The sequence below is a fragment of the Seriola dumerili genome, unplaced genomic scaffold (genome assembly GCF_002260705.1).
Source record: "Seriola dumerili isolate Sdu_G_001 unplaced genomic scaffold, Sdu_1.0 BDQW01000036.1, whole genome shotgun sequence".
Taxonomy (NCBI): domain Eukaryota; kingdom Metazoa; phylum Chordata; class Actinopteri; order Carangiformes; family Carangidae; genus Seriola; species Seriola dumerili.
This window is the reverse complement of record NW_019174291.1, coordinates 558,739-575,530: the sequence shown is the minus strand read 5'-3', so window position 1 is coordinate 575,530 and position 16,792 is coordinate 558,739. Positions and strand designations below refer to the sequence as shown.

The following is a 16,792-nucleotide window of genomic DNA, read 5'->3' as shown; positions in this document are numbered from 1 at the left end:
TGAAATTTTGAAATGGCAACACTGTCAGATAATGTAGGTTTGGTTGGCTCTTTCTGACGACAGGCAGAAACATAAAATGTGATATTTTTGAGTGCTGTAGAGAAACAAGCTTTTCTTTTATCCTCTTATTTAGGAGTTCAAAGGTCAGGATCAACTACTACAGGGCTTCACTCTGTGGTTCCAGGACTCGTCAGCAGGAAGGATGATGCTGTGATCTCAGATTTAAGGACTCTCTCTCTAACCATCTTTAGCCTGTTGTTTTGTTTGGTGTGTTTCCTTTATTTTTACGGACTGCAGAGCAGCTGAAGGGACCTCTGGAGGAGTATGTCAACAAGCGCTACCCCGGCCTGGTGAAGATCGTCAGGAACCAGAAGAGAGAGGGACTGATCCGGGCCAGAATCGAGGGCTGGAAGGTGGCCACTGCCGAGGTGACAGGATTTTTTGACGCCCACGTGGAGTTCACACCATCCTGGTGAGTAAGTCTGGAATCTGAATGGGATTACGATTGACACCTACTCTTTCAAAATGACGTAGTTGGAACAGATCCTCTGAAAAACATCTTCTTCAAACTTAATGGTGTGAGACCTGCTGGATTACAAATCGCAATAACAGCAATAACAATAATAGACTTTATGTATCACTGTTAAAAGACAGTTTGCAAGGGGCTTTACAGATGCATTGAATGAGAGGACAAAGGATAGCAGAGGCAGCAGAAAACGAACACACACGAAAAGCAATTTCACACCTGAGAAGTTTTCAGATAAGGAGAGAGGGAGCAGGGTAGAGTGTGTAGAATCAGGATTAAAAGATACTATAGGACATACCACAGACATCATTAGATAACTAGCAAAACATAAAGCCAGCAATAAAGTGGGACAATGCTGGGAAGTCCGGTCATGGAAGGAAAACTGAAGAATCATTTAAAGGATGAAACTGATTTGGCTGAGATGTAAACACTTGAACGCTTCCAACATTTCGCCACACCCCGCTGACACCTTTTTTTTTTGTAGGTCTGCTATTCGTTCTCCAGCTCAGTGTGTACTTATGAGTATGTACACAACCCAGTTCGCTCAGCATAAATAGACACATGCCCTCCAGAGCCGCACTGAGCTGAATCAAATAGAATTAGTAATAAAGTTGGTAAAACTTGAGGGACTTTGTAACTGACTGAAGTGGGTGAGAGAGAGGAGATCTTCAGAGGAGCTGTCTGTGTTTTTAGTGTGTGTCTCTAAAAAGTGTGTACCTGTGTGCGTGTGCGTGTTTCTGCTTTTGTTAGGGCTGAGCCGGTTCTGGCCAGAATAAAAGAGGACCACAAGAGGATCATTTTGCCCTCCATCGACAACATCAAGCACGACACGTTCGAGGTGGAGCGCTACGAGAACTCGGGCCATGGCTACAACTGGGAGCTGTGGTGCATGTACATCAACCCGCCCAAACAGTGGTGGGACGAGGGCGACATGTCCGCTCCCATCAGGCAAGCCAACTTCACCTATAAAAATGCGCACTTATATGAAGCAACAAAGGACGTAGTCTATAGATTAGTTTGCTCTCATACTTGCAAGGGTGCTTACTTACTTAGAGTGAGTGAGGAAAAACAACAAATGAGCTGCTGCTGCCTCAAAGTAATTAGAAAAAAAAAACAAACACTCAAAGTGCAGTGTTTGTCCTGCAAATTGGATTTTTATATTCTGATGTCACCAGAAGAGTTGTTAAATCTGATTTTCATAAATCTTTTGAAATGAAAAATAAACACTGACAAATCAACAGATTTTTGTTTAAACCCAGAAATGAAAATACAAACAATAAGTGACACTTAAACATGCACAGAAACATTCAAATCCAGGCACATCTGCATGCATACATACAAAACCACATTCACACACACACACAAACAAACAAAGATTCTGCTTTACATTTACAAATCCACACACACCACGTGTGCATGTGCAGAGGCTCACAATTTCACACTTCATATTATTCCTCATTGCAGGACTCCCGCCATGATTGGCTGCTCCTTCGTGGCCAACCGTGATTACTTCGGGGAGCTCGGCCTGCTCGACTCTGGCATGGACGTTTACGGAGGGGAGAACATCGAACTGGGCATCAGGGTTTGTGTGTCACCCAGTTTCCTCTCCTTCCTGCTCCCTCTTTGCCCCTGTAGGTTTAAGTGGAGCAGTGGCCATCGCAGCTGGCACCGCTGATAAATGAGGCCCCATTAAGAGTCCTGGAGGACCAGTCCTGTGTGTGCGGCTCACAGCAGGGCAATGGAGATAAATAGGTCACAGAGAGTAGGGAAGGAAGTGTACATTTTGAGGGACTGGAGAGTTTGTTGTTGTTCTACAGGGTTATTTTGTTGTTTTTGCAAAGACAAAAGAAAAGATCTCCAGGAGAATCTCAGACTGGTTTGTCAGATCATGAGCTCTGACTCTACCAAAAGATACCGCACACGGTTGATCATTAGCACTATGTATGTACACTGATACTATGTATCATCTGTACTCACAAAGTTTGGTTCTCAGAACTTCACAAGGTCAGATTCATTTACTGGATTCATCAGGTCAGCTATGTTAAACCTGATTTACTGATATTTAGGCACCTTTTGGCTCTGTGTTTGGGTTTATGATACATTTCTGCATGGTTCAGCTCAGGCAGCTGTTTCCAGTTGGAAGGTCTGATAAACCATTGTACCTGACCTGCACACCGCCAAATGGCAGAGAAAGAAAGGGGCTGGATGGTGAAAGATCTAAAGAGTGAGACATTTTCCTAATGAGTTGGTGGAGACCAAACCAGAGTTACAAGACTGAATATTAGTGACCAGAAAAACAACTTTAAATAAACATTAATGTTGCTCTTCTTCCCCCTAGTGGCCAAGAAAATGCATGAATGCAGCTTTAATTTAATTCCTCTATTCTGTTACACTGTCTACCTGCAGGTGTGGCTGTGTGGAGGCAGTATGGAGGTGCTGCCTTGTTCCAGGGTGGCTCACATCGCGCGGATTAAGAAACCCTACCACAGTAACATAGCTTTCCACACACGGCGTAACGCTCTGCGCGTGGCTGAGGTCTGGATGGATGAGTACAAATCCAATGTCTACCTGGCCTGGAACATCCCCATGGAGGTGAGAGCGGGCAACAACTCCTACAAATATGATGTTGTTAGTCCTGCTTATACAGCAAATGTTATTATGTTGGGTGGTGGTGCTAACTACTATGCTCTTCTTTTGTTTATTGCACATAAACCACTGGTCCTGTTATATACAGCCCTTCCTGCACAGCAGATCATTTTCTACATCAGCTGATTTTAACAACAAATGTACAAACTTTTGGTTGAATCGTTACTGTGTTATGTCAGTGGCAAAATGGGCATTTGTGTTCATTTTCAGGATCGTTATTTAAGGAATTAATGTTGATAAAGGATCTCTGTAAAGCAAAGATTTCCCTTAATGACTTCTTGTGCTCATACAGAATCACGGTATTGATTATGGAGACGTCTCTCAGAGAGTTGCCCTGAGGAAGAGTCTGCAGTGTAAGAGCTTTGAGTGGTACCTCGACAATGTTTACCCAGAGATGAGGAGGTACAACAACACACTGTTCTATGGAGAGGTGAGTCAGCAGCCAAGCTGACATGAAGGAGTAAGACTCGTGCATCTAAGCTGAAAACAGATGAGTGAGAGATGGGCGTGACAAATAAACCCTGAGGGGTTCATGAAAAATATCTCAACCCAAAAACAAAAAGTCAGCTAGAAAACGTTCAGTGTGTATATATATATATATTAGGACATTAGGATAGTTTGTACAAAGTGAAATTGAGTGTGACTGTCAGAGACACTTTGTGATTTCAGATTCGTAACTCTAAGGTGAGCCACCTGTGTATGGATCAGGGCATGAAGGAGAACCACACGGCCACCCTGCATCCGTGTCACGGATGGGGTCCTCAGGTACAACATGGACACCACAGACTCAACAAAATGTTCCACAGAGTGCTTCTCTCCCCTTTATCTTTGCTTCCTTCTTGAAAACACAAACAACTCATTAGTGTGTTTCACCAGTAACATGATTTACAGCCGTGTTTCTCACACAGGCTCAGCTGAAACCCTCTTAGGAGCAAGTTCTGCTGTCAGGATCAAAAATTTTAACATGTTGCACTTTTTGCGCTGAAGTCCTGAGTCGGCTGATGTCAGCTCCTCAGCCCTTCGGCCTGCGGGGCATCTCGTTTTAGCTGGCAGTGGTGAACAGGTGCTTCAGGGAGGCAGGTCTTGGCTCTAGTAGTAAAATGCTAAAAGCTAACATATAATATAACTTAAATTCTGGTAGTAAGTGCAACAAAATGTCAGCTTTTCTACAAAAGAAAAGCGAATTTTTCAGTTTTCAACTGACAAAACAAACATTTTAATCACTGCAGCTGTTTCTCACTAACACTTCCTGCAGGTAACTGCACCCCACAGTGGCCTCCAGGGACAAGCACAGAATATACCTGCAGCACCTCCTTCATATGTATATATATATATACAATAGCTGTTGAATGCTAACAGAAATAATCATTGATTTAGCTTTGTTAAAATCATTAAGTGCTTTCCTCTTCTTCTAATGGATTTCCAGCAGGCTGTGCGCTGCAAGGCGTAATACTGCCGTCCACAATCACTCAGCTGCTGCTTGTATTTTAGATTTTTACCTAAAGGGCAGTAGAGCGTAAATACGTGAGAATTATATTCCCAAGAAGTTAGAAATTATTTCCAGAATAATACAAAGTCTTAAAAGAGAATGAAGAAAGACCAAAATCTGTTAGTTCTCTAAAGCTGTTGCCTTTCACTGCTGTGTTTACCTGTGTCTTAGAATATTGACAGAAAGAGAGTTTAGGACTTCAGGAAGTAAAAGGTAAAAGAAAAGAAACCCTCTGTCAAAAACAATAGTTCAAGAGGTTAGTGGCACACAGGCTTGTGAGCAGAGTCTGTCTCACCATTCACATGCAAGTTTTGTCATGTTGCTCTTGAGTTTTATTTTGTCTCTTCCTGTGTTTTCATACCAGAAAACACTGGGATCACTGTAATCTTTTGGATCTCACTGGGCTGGGACTTTTTGTTTAAGCAACACTGGAGTTTAGACTGATAAGAACAAAGAGTGGACTCACGAGCGTATTGATTCTGAAGACAATCGGCTGAAAGTTATTACACGAGGAGCAATTTTTCAGCAAACTGCTGCTCGACTAATAACTTGCAGCCTTTTAGAGTGAGCAATGAATTCGAACAATCTGTCGTATTTTAATTAGATGGGCTGAGAAAAACATGATTTCAAGATCACAGTATTCACCCATGTGTTTCTTTAGCTCAGGCCATTACTGCAAGTTAGTTACTGCATGTTTGTCACATTATTTCACCAAAATGCTTTTGAAATTCACATCAGCTTATAAAAATGTGTATCACCTTTTTGGCGTTTGAAAATCAGAGGACTTCCACGTGTGTGATCCGGTTCAGACTGTTGTATGTTTGCCGTCTGTGTGTTTTCCCCTCAGTTAGGACGTTACACCAAAGAGGGTCAGCTGTTCCTGGGCCCCCTGGGCAGCACCGGGGAGGACACTCGCTGCGTGGTGGACGATCAGATCAGCAGCTTTCCTCAGCTCCTTAACTGTGACAAAGTGACCAACGTGAAGCAGAAGACATGGCATTTCTCTCAGGTAAGGAGGAGAAAGAAAACAGTTGTCTTTGTGTGTTTGTTTAAGAAAAGTAGAACTGGTTCTAAGTAATGTGACCCCTGATGTGAATGTTAGAGAAAAGCACAGAGGAGAGAGAGTGTGTAAGTGGACTTAAATAAGGTTGGACTTTTTAAAGAGATGTAAAAAAATTTCCATCAAAATGTATATAAATATTGTGTTTAACCGATTTTCTATGTGTGGCCATTTTAAACACCAACTGTCAAAGTCATTTCTCATTTGTTTATGCTGTAATTACCCGAAACTAACGAGCTCATTTCCAAGTAGACAGGCACCCTCGCCTTGGCATTTATTTTCTGTTTCTTTACTCTAAACAAAAACCTGCGGCAAATCATTTTTCCATCACTCCTTCTGTTCCAACTGAATAACCTTAAAAGCTTAAAGGTCCCATTTTGTTGTTTGATTATAAAGCAGGTCTAGGTTCTATATTAATACTGTGAAAGTATCAAAGCGCTCAGTCCACAGAGAAATGCACACAGCCTGTATTCAGACACTGAGCTTTAAAACAAGCTGTCAGGACTTCTGTAACTTTGTGATGTCACAACAAAGCAGTCACTGCCCTCAGCCATTCCCCAAGCCCCGCCCACCTGGACACACCATACAACCTTGCAGGATTTGATTTCTCTGAGTGTTTTCCTGAAATCTGCTATATTTTTTATTAGATCACCTAGAAAACAGTCAGCCAATCAGAAGAGAGGCTCAGAGCCTCCTCTCTTCTGATTGGCTCACTGACCTGTTGTTACTAGAGCTCCAGAGACAAGCCTGAGAGAGGAGATGTAAAACCACACTGAGATGGTTTTTGGTTCTTAAAACCACAAATATATCTTCTTATGGATCAACACTTCAGATAAAACAGCAGAAAACTGTAAAGTATGGACGTTTAAAAGTCAAAGCTTTTAGCTGTGTTTGTTCTGGAAGAAGAGCTCACACAGATATCACAGCAGACCCTCTGCCCCATGGGTCCTGTGTCACACAGCATGAAAAGTAGGAGCAGGTGATGTTTCCTGCAGTGGTCCTGTTTATGTTAATAGTGTTATTAATGAATTGAAATTAATGTACAATTACATAACAGAGTAACATGTTAGATACACATTGGTTCTAGTGATATGTGGGTCCACTTTTGAAGCAACATGGTTTTGTCTTTATTATTAAGGATCACAACACTGTAATTAATACGATTACCTGAGAGGAGTACATGAGAAACATCTGTCCACATCAGGCCTGGCTCTTGTCACATGTGACACACAGGCCATCTGTAAAACCTTGTTCAAACCAGCACGCCATCTCTCCTCCCGCCCCACAGAACGAATCCATCATTAACCGTGCCACGGGGCGCTGTCTGGAGGTGGTGCCGGCTAACGTTTACTTCGGTCACCTGCTGGTCCTGCAGCCCTGCTCCGGGCAGAGGTGGACCATCAAGAACACCATGAAGCAGTAGTGGAATGGCCAATTTCACTGGGACCAATGACACCAGTGGCCATTTGCAAGAGCTGCCGACTGAACCTACAGCTTGGCCGAGCCGCAGCTGGTGAGGCAGAGGCTCCCCGTCTTCTCAAGAAAAGACGGAGAAGGTTTAAAAGAGATACGAGCTGTGAGCATCTCAGTGATACAAGTTTTTTTTTTTTTTTTACAAACTGAACATTGAAAATGATGCAAGTTTCGCATGAGGACTATTTCTCCATCTGAATTTTGACAAACTCTCCATGTGAAGTTGCCATAACTCCTGTACGTGCCACTTCTCTGCCATGTTGTTTAAGGATGGAGAATTGATCAGCCACAACTGTGTTCTGTCTTATGTGGGGGGGGGGGGCGTCTATCTTCATCATCAAAATGTCTCTGATTACTTCATTCGGTATTATGATATTATGTCTTTCAAGATGTATAAAAGAATAAAACACCTGGAATTAAATTTTCAGTAATATGCACTGACCAGAATACATTGGTAGTTTGTGTTAGGCTTCATCAGTGGTTCAACTTTTTAGCTTAAAATGAAAGAGTGCCATTTATGACAGGCATCAATTTATCAGTGAATTAAACATTAATGCCCAAAAAGTGATTTTTATTTCCTTCTTACAGAAGTCTAGATCCTGTAAATATTCATGATTTGAAGAAAAAAAAAAGCATAAACAGTGTATTACTTGGTGTATCGGGGCCTATGTTTTTGCAGTTTCACCTCAAAAATCACATCGTCGAGGGCTACAGGGCAAAATCATGGTTTTATATGTCGTGGATGCATTTGTCTTTTATTGTCATTTTTACTTCAAGCATTCTGTAGCACCAAAATGCAGTACATGTTGTAGCATGATTGTAAGTACTGTATGCACATGGGGACAAGGTTTAGTTGAGCTCAGTTGATTTATTCTGTTACCTGCTGAGTGCCATAACTGCTGCATACGGCCAAAACTAACAGAGCACTTTTTTGGACGCAGAGGAAGAAACTGCAGACGGTTAGAGGAGGAGTGAATCAGGAATGGAAAAATGCACAAGTGTATAGATTGTGGAAAAGCCTGAGGCCTTTAAGGTCAGTATTGTTAATGTATTGAGATGTATATGATGTCATATTCGATTAATTCAATGTTATCGGTTGGGTTTTTGCTCCTGCGATTGTCTTCCAATAAACAACTGGTTTCCTGGTTTCTGCATGGTTACTGTTTCTAAGGACAGACTTGCAGTTTTTGAAATCTTGATGAATTATGTACAGTTTGATTATGTTAAATGGTCAAATTGAAACATTTTATGTAATTTGTTTTATGTTTTCAGTTTTATGCACCTCATTTTTTTGTTGCACTCAGTAGATCAAACTGTCCTTGTGTTATTTTAGGTTTTATAGGTATTAACATAATTTATTATACCAACATTTATTATTATTTATTTTTTTATTAAAATGTTTTTTTTATTTTTATTTTGCTGCTAACTTTTTTGATGATTTTGACTCTGTTTTGTGGATTTCAAATAAGCTTGCGCCTCTGCAGCTACTGTGCTGGCCGATTGTGAAGCCCACCTTGGCTTATGAATAGTTTAATCACATCCTTTTTAAAGTGGTACCACCAAAACATTACACAGCTTCGCCTGAGGCAGCCAGTTGGCCCCAACATTAAAAACACTATCTTTTAAATGGAAAGTTGTGGCTTTAGTTGTGTAGCAGCCATGTCCTGTGTGAAGTGTCCTTGAACCAGAAGCTGAACTCCTGCTGCTTACTCTCGCTAAGCTGCTCTGGATGAAGCATCAGCTAAATGCTTAAGATGTAAATGAAACAGGAGGAGCCTGCTGGGAGCACAAGGGCCTGTTTATAGCAGAGAGCCAGAGAGGGTGGTGTGGCTCTGGAGGACAGAGCCTGCATGCTAACACAACGCTGAATGCTGATCACACTCCGCAAGAGCAGGCCTGCTGCTCATCACTGCCTGCCATGAAACAGGATTAATATATGGTGGTTAAAATCCTGCTAAATGTCAGTCAACACTTTTACTGTAAATAACACCAGGGACAGTCTGATCAAATGAAGTTTAAACAGATTAGTTGTTGTATTATGCAGGTATGAGCTGGATCCTATACAGACAGAAAATTCCTGTTTTATAGATAAAGAGTAATTTTAGTCAATTTTAAGTAAATTTAGTCATTTAAATTCTAGTCAATTAAAATAATTGGAATAATTTATTTACCTCATGGTGGGGGTGAAATCCTTGGTTAAATATCTGGTTACTTTACTGTGTCAAAGTGTGAATGAAATTTAAAATCATGATCAATTAAAGTTTCCATTTTGACAGTGTTGTCCTACAACAAAAACTGGTTTGATTGATCATAGGACAAAGAAATCAGTCTTTTCAAATATGATCATGCCATCATTTGCACCATGTGGCACCATGTTTGGTTACCTGACCCCAGGTCAGTGTCTCTGAGGCAGACCTGTCATCTCTGCAGATTCTCAGCTTGTATGTGTCTCTGGGTGAGGAGTTGCAATTCTATCTATCTATCTATCTATCTATCTATCTATCTATCTATCTATCTATCTATCTATCTATCTGTTTGATATAAACTCACTGCACTACAAAGACCTGACATTACAATATAAGAAAAGGGTCAATGGGAAAGTCAAACAAGTTATTTTACTGTGGGAAATGATGTCTTTGGTTACAAAATGAAAATAATCTTACCTGTTGGTAACAAGCCAAAACATACATACATGCTGATTTTAAAGTGCCCTTAGCTTCATCATATCCGTGCCTACTGCTACCCTCTTGTGGTCTTAATGTGGTCGCAAGCAGATATATATAAGCGGAATATAGGATAAGGAAACAAAACTTAGACTTCACATCTCACAGTATTCACAAAGCTCTTACCCAGAGTCACTCTGTATAACTGCAGACAAGCCGTGCACATTTTGTTCAAGGACGTGTCCACTGCACACATCGACAGCCGCATCAGTAAATTTGTTGATCGAACCTCCAGCCAGACAGCGGCAAGTGCCAGACAGTCTGTCTTTGACCTACAGCAGCATTTCTTCCCTCATTGATCTGTCAGTGCTTTCATGATGACACCTGCTCCGTCTCCCTCTCTCTGCCTCCTCAGCCTCAGATCACCTCTCCCTCCTAGACGATGCTTTTATTATATAACTCTCTATAACAAAGCCTGTATTTATCAAAGAGGAAAGATAGACGTAAAAACCTTCAACACTGAGCAGTAAGACAGTTATCGAAGACTCACTCCAACTAAAAGCAAAGCATGGAGCTGCTTGCAAGGATTAATCGCATGTGTGCACAATCACCTGACATCTATTCCACTGTTGAATCTTATCAGCAATATTACACTGCAAAAGCCTTTATTTCATTTTACACTTGGTATTTATACGAAGTCTAACATGAAATATCTCTGGCAGCAAGTAAGCCATGAAATAGCCTCCAGTTGTGTCATATCCATTTGAGACGAATGAAACTCTACAGAAAACAATTGGTTTGAATGGAAAAACTGGAGCAGACAAGTCTGTTGTTGGCTGAAGTTCAACACTGTCAGGCAGAGAAACACAAAATTAGTTTTTAAATCAAACTAAATATATATCTAAATATATATTATAACTCATGATTAAGTAAAAACAAAGAATCATTCAGCCCCAGTGCATGTATACTTCACTGTGTGTTGTCCTATTTTCTGTTGATTTACACCCTCCTGCCTCTGCCCTTTCATATTAGTGCTAAAAGTCTGCTTCACCAATAAAAGAGTGTGTCCATGTTGTTTAGGCTTTTAATGGCTCCATTTGATAGAATGCCATCTAAATCAATATTGAATAAATAAATAAATAAATACAGCTATGAAATAAATCCTGAAATAAATAAATTAGTAGAAATATGAATGTATATGTATGTAGAAATATATAAATAAATGTAAATATAAATATAAGTTATATAAATGAATAAATAAATAAGTAGCTCTTTTATTTATTTCAGGGGACTTTTATAATTCCACATTTATTTATTTATGGAGACGATTATTTCCTAACGCTGCATTTATTTCCCAGCTTTTTATTTCTATGTTATATTCAAATGAGGGGCGTGATCATCTCACAGATTCAGACCAAAGCAACAGCACCAGAAATAATAACTGTGGAAAAATAAAATACAAGTCCCCTGAAATAAATACAAATGTCAGGCTATTTGTTTATTTACTTATTCATTTAGAAATGTATATAGCTATTTGTTGATTTATTGACTCACTTATATGTTTTACATTTACATATATATTTCTAAATTTATTACCTTATTTATTTATTTCAGGGTTTATTTCATAGCTGTATTCATTTATTTATGTATATCTATTTAATATTGATTTAGATGTCATTCCATACCATTTACACTGCACATAAGGGTGTAAAATAATAAAGACTAAGGAACATATACCACAAAAGCTTAAAGTAGAGATTTACTTGGGAAATGAAGCTTATATGTTTCTCAGTCTCTTACATTACGGACCAAGGGATTATTTAAGTATTTAAAGAGTCTGTACTTGAGCGATTTAAGAATCCATTTGTTCATATCAACTTTTGAAGGAATGTTTGTTGTATAGTATTGGATGGCTTTAAAGTTAAACTGTCCTGCAACCAATGGTCTGAGGGTTCAGTCCTGATGATGAGGTCCAGTGTAAAATACAACATACAGCAGGTTTAAAAAACACTGTTTTATTGCATCAATGCTTAATCCTTTGACTTTTGTACAGATTTCCGTATTTACAATTTTATAATTATTATGCCTCTAATAAATAGTACAACTCAAAGTCTCTCTCTAGTCTACATGTTTAAATATCGCACATGCAAAGTATGTATAGTATGTGCTTGTCTAATAGATATACTTATTAGCTTTATACAAAGTTACATTAACAAAAACGTGGGATCCAACCACCATGCTACTGAAGAGACACTGTGCGCTTCCCTTTCAAAATAAAACTCTACTTCAGCCATGGAGACATGCAACTGTTCTGCAGAGGGGGCGGGGACAGTTTGATTACAGCAAACCTGTAACCACGGTAACTGTAACTCAAATCCCGAAAGTAAAATTTGAAAAAACAAAGTTCTTCTCAAAGAACAAATAAATGAAGCACTTTTCCAGTTAGCCGCTGCATGACAGCAGTGGCCAGCTGTGAGTTTGGTAGGAAATATCCACCATGCACTGCAAGATTGACAGATTAAAAAAGAACAAAAACTCCTTTTAATCAGTGTGAAAAAAAATGAAAACCAGTGTGACCTACAAGATTCTGAAGACTGTTCTTTTTTTATTCAGTCTCCAAAATGTCATATTGTTAAATCATCTGTGAATGAAACCTTTTACAGATTTAAAAGGACTTTTTCTGCCATAGGCAAGAAATCTATTCCTATAAATAGACTGTGTTTAAATATGTGTTCGCGTACAAGTGCTGCTCTACCCGCAGTGTCGGTAGACCAAAGTCAAACTATACATTATACATAAAAATCCTCATATTTTAACATTTAATATCAACAATTTCTCAGACATTGTGAATATAATGCTGTGAGAGTCCTGCCTGACATCACATTCCCATAGTGCTTAGAGAGTGAGAAGTACACATACACTGTGTGATGGGACAAGAGCATGAACAATGTGATCTCCCTTCACCTCTAGATGGCAGTCTTGCACAAACCTACGGCCCTCCTTGTCATGTCATTGGAATGGATGACAGGTACAGTGCAACAACAATAACAACAACAACAACAGGAACAAACAAATCCTACAGGATCGACATATTTCTGCCAAAAAATGCCCGTTTGATCTTGTGTTTCCGTGTGCGAACAGGGAAAAGCGTCTATATTGTATCGTCTGGTTCACCTCTGTGGAGTTCTATGGCTTTGGCAAGAAGAGTTGAGAGGAAGCAGAAAGGGCCGTCACCGCATGGCGCCTGACGTGTTTGTGATGAAGCAGCCGCCCCTCCCGCCTGCTGAGCCCCCCCCCGCACCTCTGAACCCGAGTGAGCAGAGAGCACCAAGAGTCATGCACATACAGAGATACTGTACACCTTCGACAGACACTTGAGACACTTCAGACATGGGTTACGGTATTTACAGAAGACACTGACTTGATAGCATGCACTTGATAATATGGGTGTTTCTGGGTTAACATGTTGAGATGAGAGTCAGTGCAGGAGTTCAGAGCTGACCTCAGCGGGAGCACAGCGTGTCTTTAAGTTATTCAGTGCTGTGAGAAAGTCTGCAGACCCAACAAAATGATTTCAAATGAAATGATCTGATCTAATTATCTGTGGTCTGTTCAGTCATTTCTGAGCTTCAAAATAAAGAGAAATGAAATATAGTGAGTGTTAAAGTAAGTGGGTAAATCTGTGTAAGGAACATATTTGGTAAAACTTTCACATCCCATGTTGCTCAGATCTCATCTTCAGGTTGTAGCTGCAGTTTAACTGAAAGTATTTCTGTCTTTAAATGAACTTTTCTATCCCAGCTCTAATGACCTGGAGCCTTGCATCTACTCTACATTCACTTCTATAGACAAGACAATGAAAACAAGCAAATATTCACAACTCTGTTTTTTTTTTTTTTTGTCATTTTTGCTGAAAAAGTGACTAAAATTATTAAAAAATGATCAACTTTGTTTGAATTTCAGCTCTACAGTCAACAACAGATGATAAGGGTTTATGTGTACATGTGATAAGGTGCCTTAGTTTTGCACAGCCTTTTATTCTATTTCTGTATTTGAAATTAGCCAGAACAAATTAATAGAACCTAATATCAAAATACAAATAGTGCACACATCACAAACAAAAAAAAATGTAATTAACTGATGCCAAACTGTTTCTGAGCACAGGGATCTGAAGGGGATCAAAACTTTTCACAACACCAAGGTTAGAAGTCTTTAACTCGATTCATGGTGATTTGATGGACAAAAAAAAAAAAAAAATCCACCCTGAAACTCTTCTTCACTGTTTAAAAATCCTCTGTCTGTGGTGATAAACCTTCCATTCCCAAGTCAGCTTGGCTGTTTGGTCAGACTCAGATGTGGCATCACATCATTTTCCAACATGTCTGAATTTGAGAGCAGATGTTCAAAATGTACAATGAGCATCTAAAACATTAATGACATGTTAGGTTTCGGTGTCAGTCGCTCAGGATTAAAGAGCAAAGGCTTCATTTAGAGTAAAAGGTGCAATTCAGGTTTTGTCAACCAGAAAACCTCTTGCTATTTCTCTCATGCATCTGTCACTGCGCTTTCCACCTACACATGAACACACAGCTGAGTGCGATGGGTTCACACCTGTTCTCTGGAGGTTGTCCAAAGTCATTTTTGGGAAATATAGGAAATCAACTGAGGTAAAAGTAGACGAGACAGACTGAGAGAAAGTAGGTAGACCAAAAAAGTTGGATCAAATCACCTCACAAAATAACTCCTGGAGAGCACGGAGCAACGCAGATAGATGATATAACAGTGAGAGAGCACTGGAGGGTGGATTTTTTTTTTAATTAAAAGACACAGTCACCTCTTCTTTGCACTTTGAACAGTGTTCACCCAACAGTATCCAAGAGAGAGAGAGGATCCAAAACTAAACTTTGAGAGCAGCTGTATTCATTCATGAACATCACAAGTCCTGGAGTTACCTTTTAACACGTTCCTCTCTTGACTGTTTGCTTTGTGGCGCTGTTGAACTGATGCCAGCGCCTCATACCAGCCCCCAGATGCAGAAGTTGAAAATAGAAAGTTGGAGAGCTGAAGTATCGTAGCACCACAAGAGCTCCAGGAGCTGTGGCCTGACGCTTGCAGATCCTTCTGCTTGAGTGGCGGCGAGCTCTGCCATCATTCTTCCAGGAACTATAATAAGGGGGCAACTGTTCCCCCTCCTCGCATCCCCTGTCAGGGCCCAGACTGCAGCCCTGGTGGCTCATCAGACTCCTGGTGGGTGACAGATCTGCAGACACACACAGTCACATCTCGCTGGGAAAGGAAGCAGCTCTGAACTTCTGCACTCAATATTTTTTTCTTTTTCTTTTTACATTATTTTTTATTGCATCAGGGAAACAGAGACGACGGAGTATAATGTGTAATGTCAGCCCTTGAGTGTCCCTGTCAGAGTAAAGTGGGAGGAGTCCTGCATGACTCCTCATGCTGGCTTCATGGTTTCATTGGACGTCGGGCGGAGAGGCGCCGCTCGCTCGAAAAAAAAAAAACTAAGAGTAATTTTAAAAATGGATCTCGTTCACAATTATTTGTAGTTCTTTTCCAATCAGCAGGGACATGACCTCACCCACTGGCATGCACATGCAGGCTGGCTTGTCCCCCCGCTCACAGTGAGCACGGCTACTCCATGCCGTTCCTCAGCATCTGATTGGCTGCGATGAGCATGACGCTGATGATGAATGCCATGGCGAAGGCGCAGATGAGGCTCTTCCTCACACACGTCTGACGGTTCTTCTTTGAGGGGTGAACTGGAAGGGAAATGAGGAGATAAACAGAGAGATGAAGAACATGGATAAGAAAAAGTTCCTCAAGCGCCTTTTTAAAAGATGCTACAACTTCTATTCCTGACATCTCTTTGAATTGATCATTTTCCACACCCAGAGAAAGAACATAATGAAGACAAACAGAGGAGGCTCTGAACACGTTTGGAGAGGGTTATTTGTATTGTGAAGTGTTTACTGCTTTAGTTCGTTGGTTAACTTCTCTCCCCTCGGGGAGAATTCTGCCTTTCAACTTCATGACACAAACTGCTTTAAGATGCCTTTGCTAGGAGAAAAAAATTCACTTAAACCAAGTGCAGAAAATGACCCCAAAAAGTCAAGAGTGTGCGGGTTACTACAAGACGGGTTTTGACATCTGATGCCTGGAAAGACTAGCGATAAATAAACTGAGGACACACCTACAGGAAAGCTAATTTTCATCTCTTTATATATATATATCTATACATATATAGATATATATACAGTATATATTTAAGATCTGGTCTATTAATGGCAGAGAAATAGAATTCAGCAGAGTGAAGCGACTGTATCTATGCTCCATTTCTGCCCAAATTTATAAACCTGACGAAAAAACAAGTTGCAAAAACCTCTGACCAGTAAACAAACCACTCAAACTTATTTGTAAGTTTCTTTTATTCACAATCCTGGTCCACTTCAACCTCACATAAATATCCTGTACAGTGAAAACTCTCCACTGTGTCCCAGACCAAAGGAAATAACTGGAAGTGTGATCTCACATCAGTGTTGCTGGGCAGATTTAACAGCTCTGCTATGGATCCCAGCTGAATGAGCAGCGGGATGCTGGGAAGTGACCAGCAGAGAGGGACAGTCACAATTCACAGGAGCAGACTGACTGCACAGCAACAGCCAGGAATCTGAATACAACACCCAGCTAGTCTGGCAGCTTTACAGCGCACTAGAGGATGGGAATGTATGAACTATGAAATAACACACATGAGCACGGACACTTTAAATTCAGATACTGTAACTTTCTGTGTTAAACGCTCCCTTTAAAGGGGCACTGCACTAATTTTACACTTTAAGTTCAACATGTGAAAACAACTGTATCACATCTGCATCTGTAAATGGAATGGTAAATGGACTATACTTATAAAGCTCAGTCCC

General features: G+C 40.3%; 2 protein-coding genes across 2 annotated transcripts in view; one reads left to right on the top strand and one right to left on the bottom strand.

The window, feature by feature from the left end:
- Positions 1 to 7,493, top strand: part of galnt17 (polypeptide N-acetylgalactosaminyltransferase 17) — a 19,832-nt gene extending 12,339 nt beyond the window's left edge. The window contains exons 4-11 of the mRNA XM_022738555.1: positions 298 to 472; positions 1,277 to 1,474; positions 1,991 to 2,108; positions 2,933 to 3,118; positions 3,465 to 3,602; positions 3,842 to 3,937; positions 5,509 to 5,670; positions 7,010 to 7,493. Coding sequence (XP_022594276.1) covers positions 298 to 472; positions 1,277 to 1,474; positions 1,991 to 2,108; positions 2,933 to 3,118; positions 3,465 to 3,602; positions 3,842 to 3,937; positions 5,509 to 5,670; positions 7,010 to 7,144 — 1,208 coding nt within the window. The 3' untranslated portion in view covers positions 7,145 to 7,493. The remainder of the gene's footprint in view (positions 1 to 297; positions 473 to 1,276; positions 1,475 to 1,990; positions 2,109 to 2,932; positions 3,119 to 3,464; positions 3,603 to 3,841; positions 3,938 to 5,508; positions 5,671 to 7,009) is intronic.
- Positions 7,494 to 13,151: 5,658 nt separating this feature from the next.
- LOC111216924 (calcium-binding protein 8-like) overlaps positions 13,152 to 16,792 on the bottom strand; it is a 61,439-nt gene continuing 57,798 nt past the window's right edge. The window contains 1 exon segment of the mRNA XM_022738583.1: positions 13,152 to 15,634. Within this exon segment, the coding sequence (XP_022594304.1) occupies positions 15,507 to 15,634 (128 nt within the window). The 3' untranslated portion in view covers positions 13,152 to 15,506.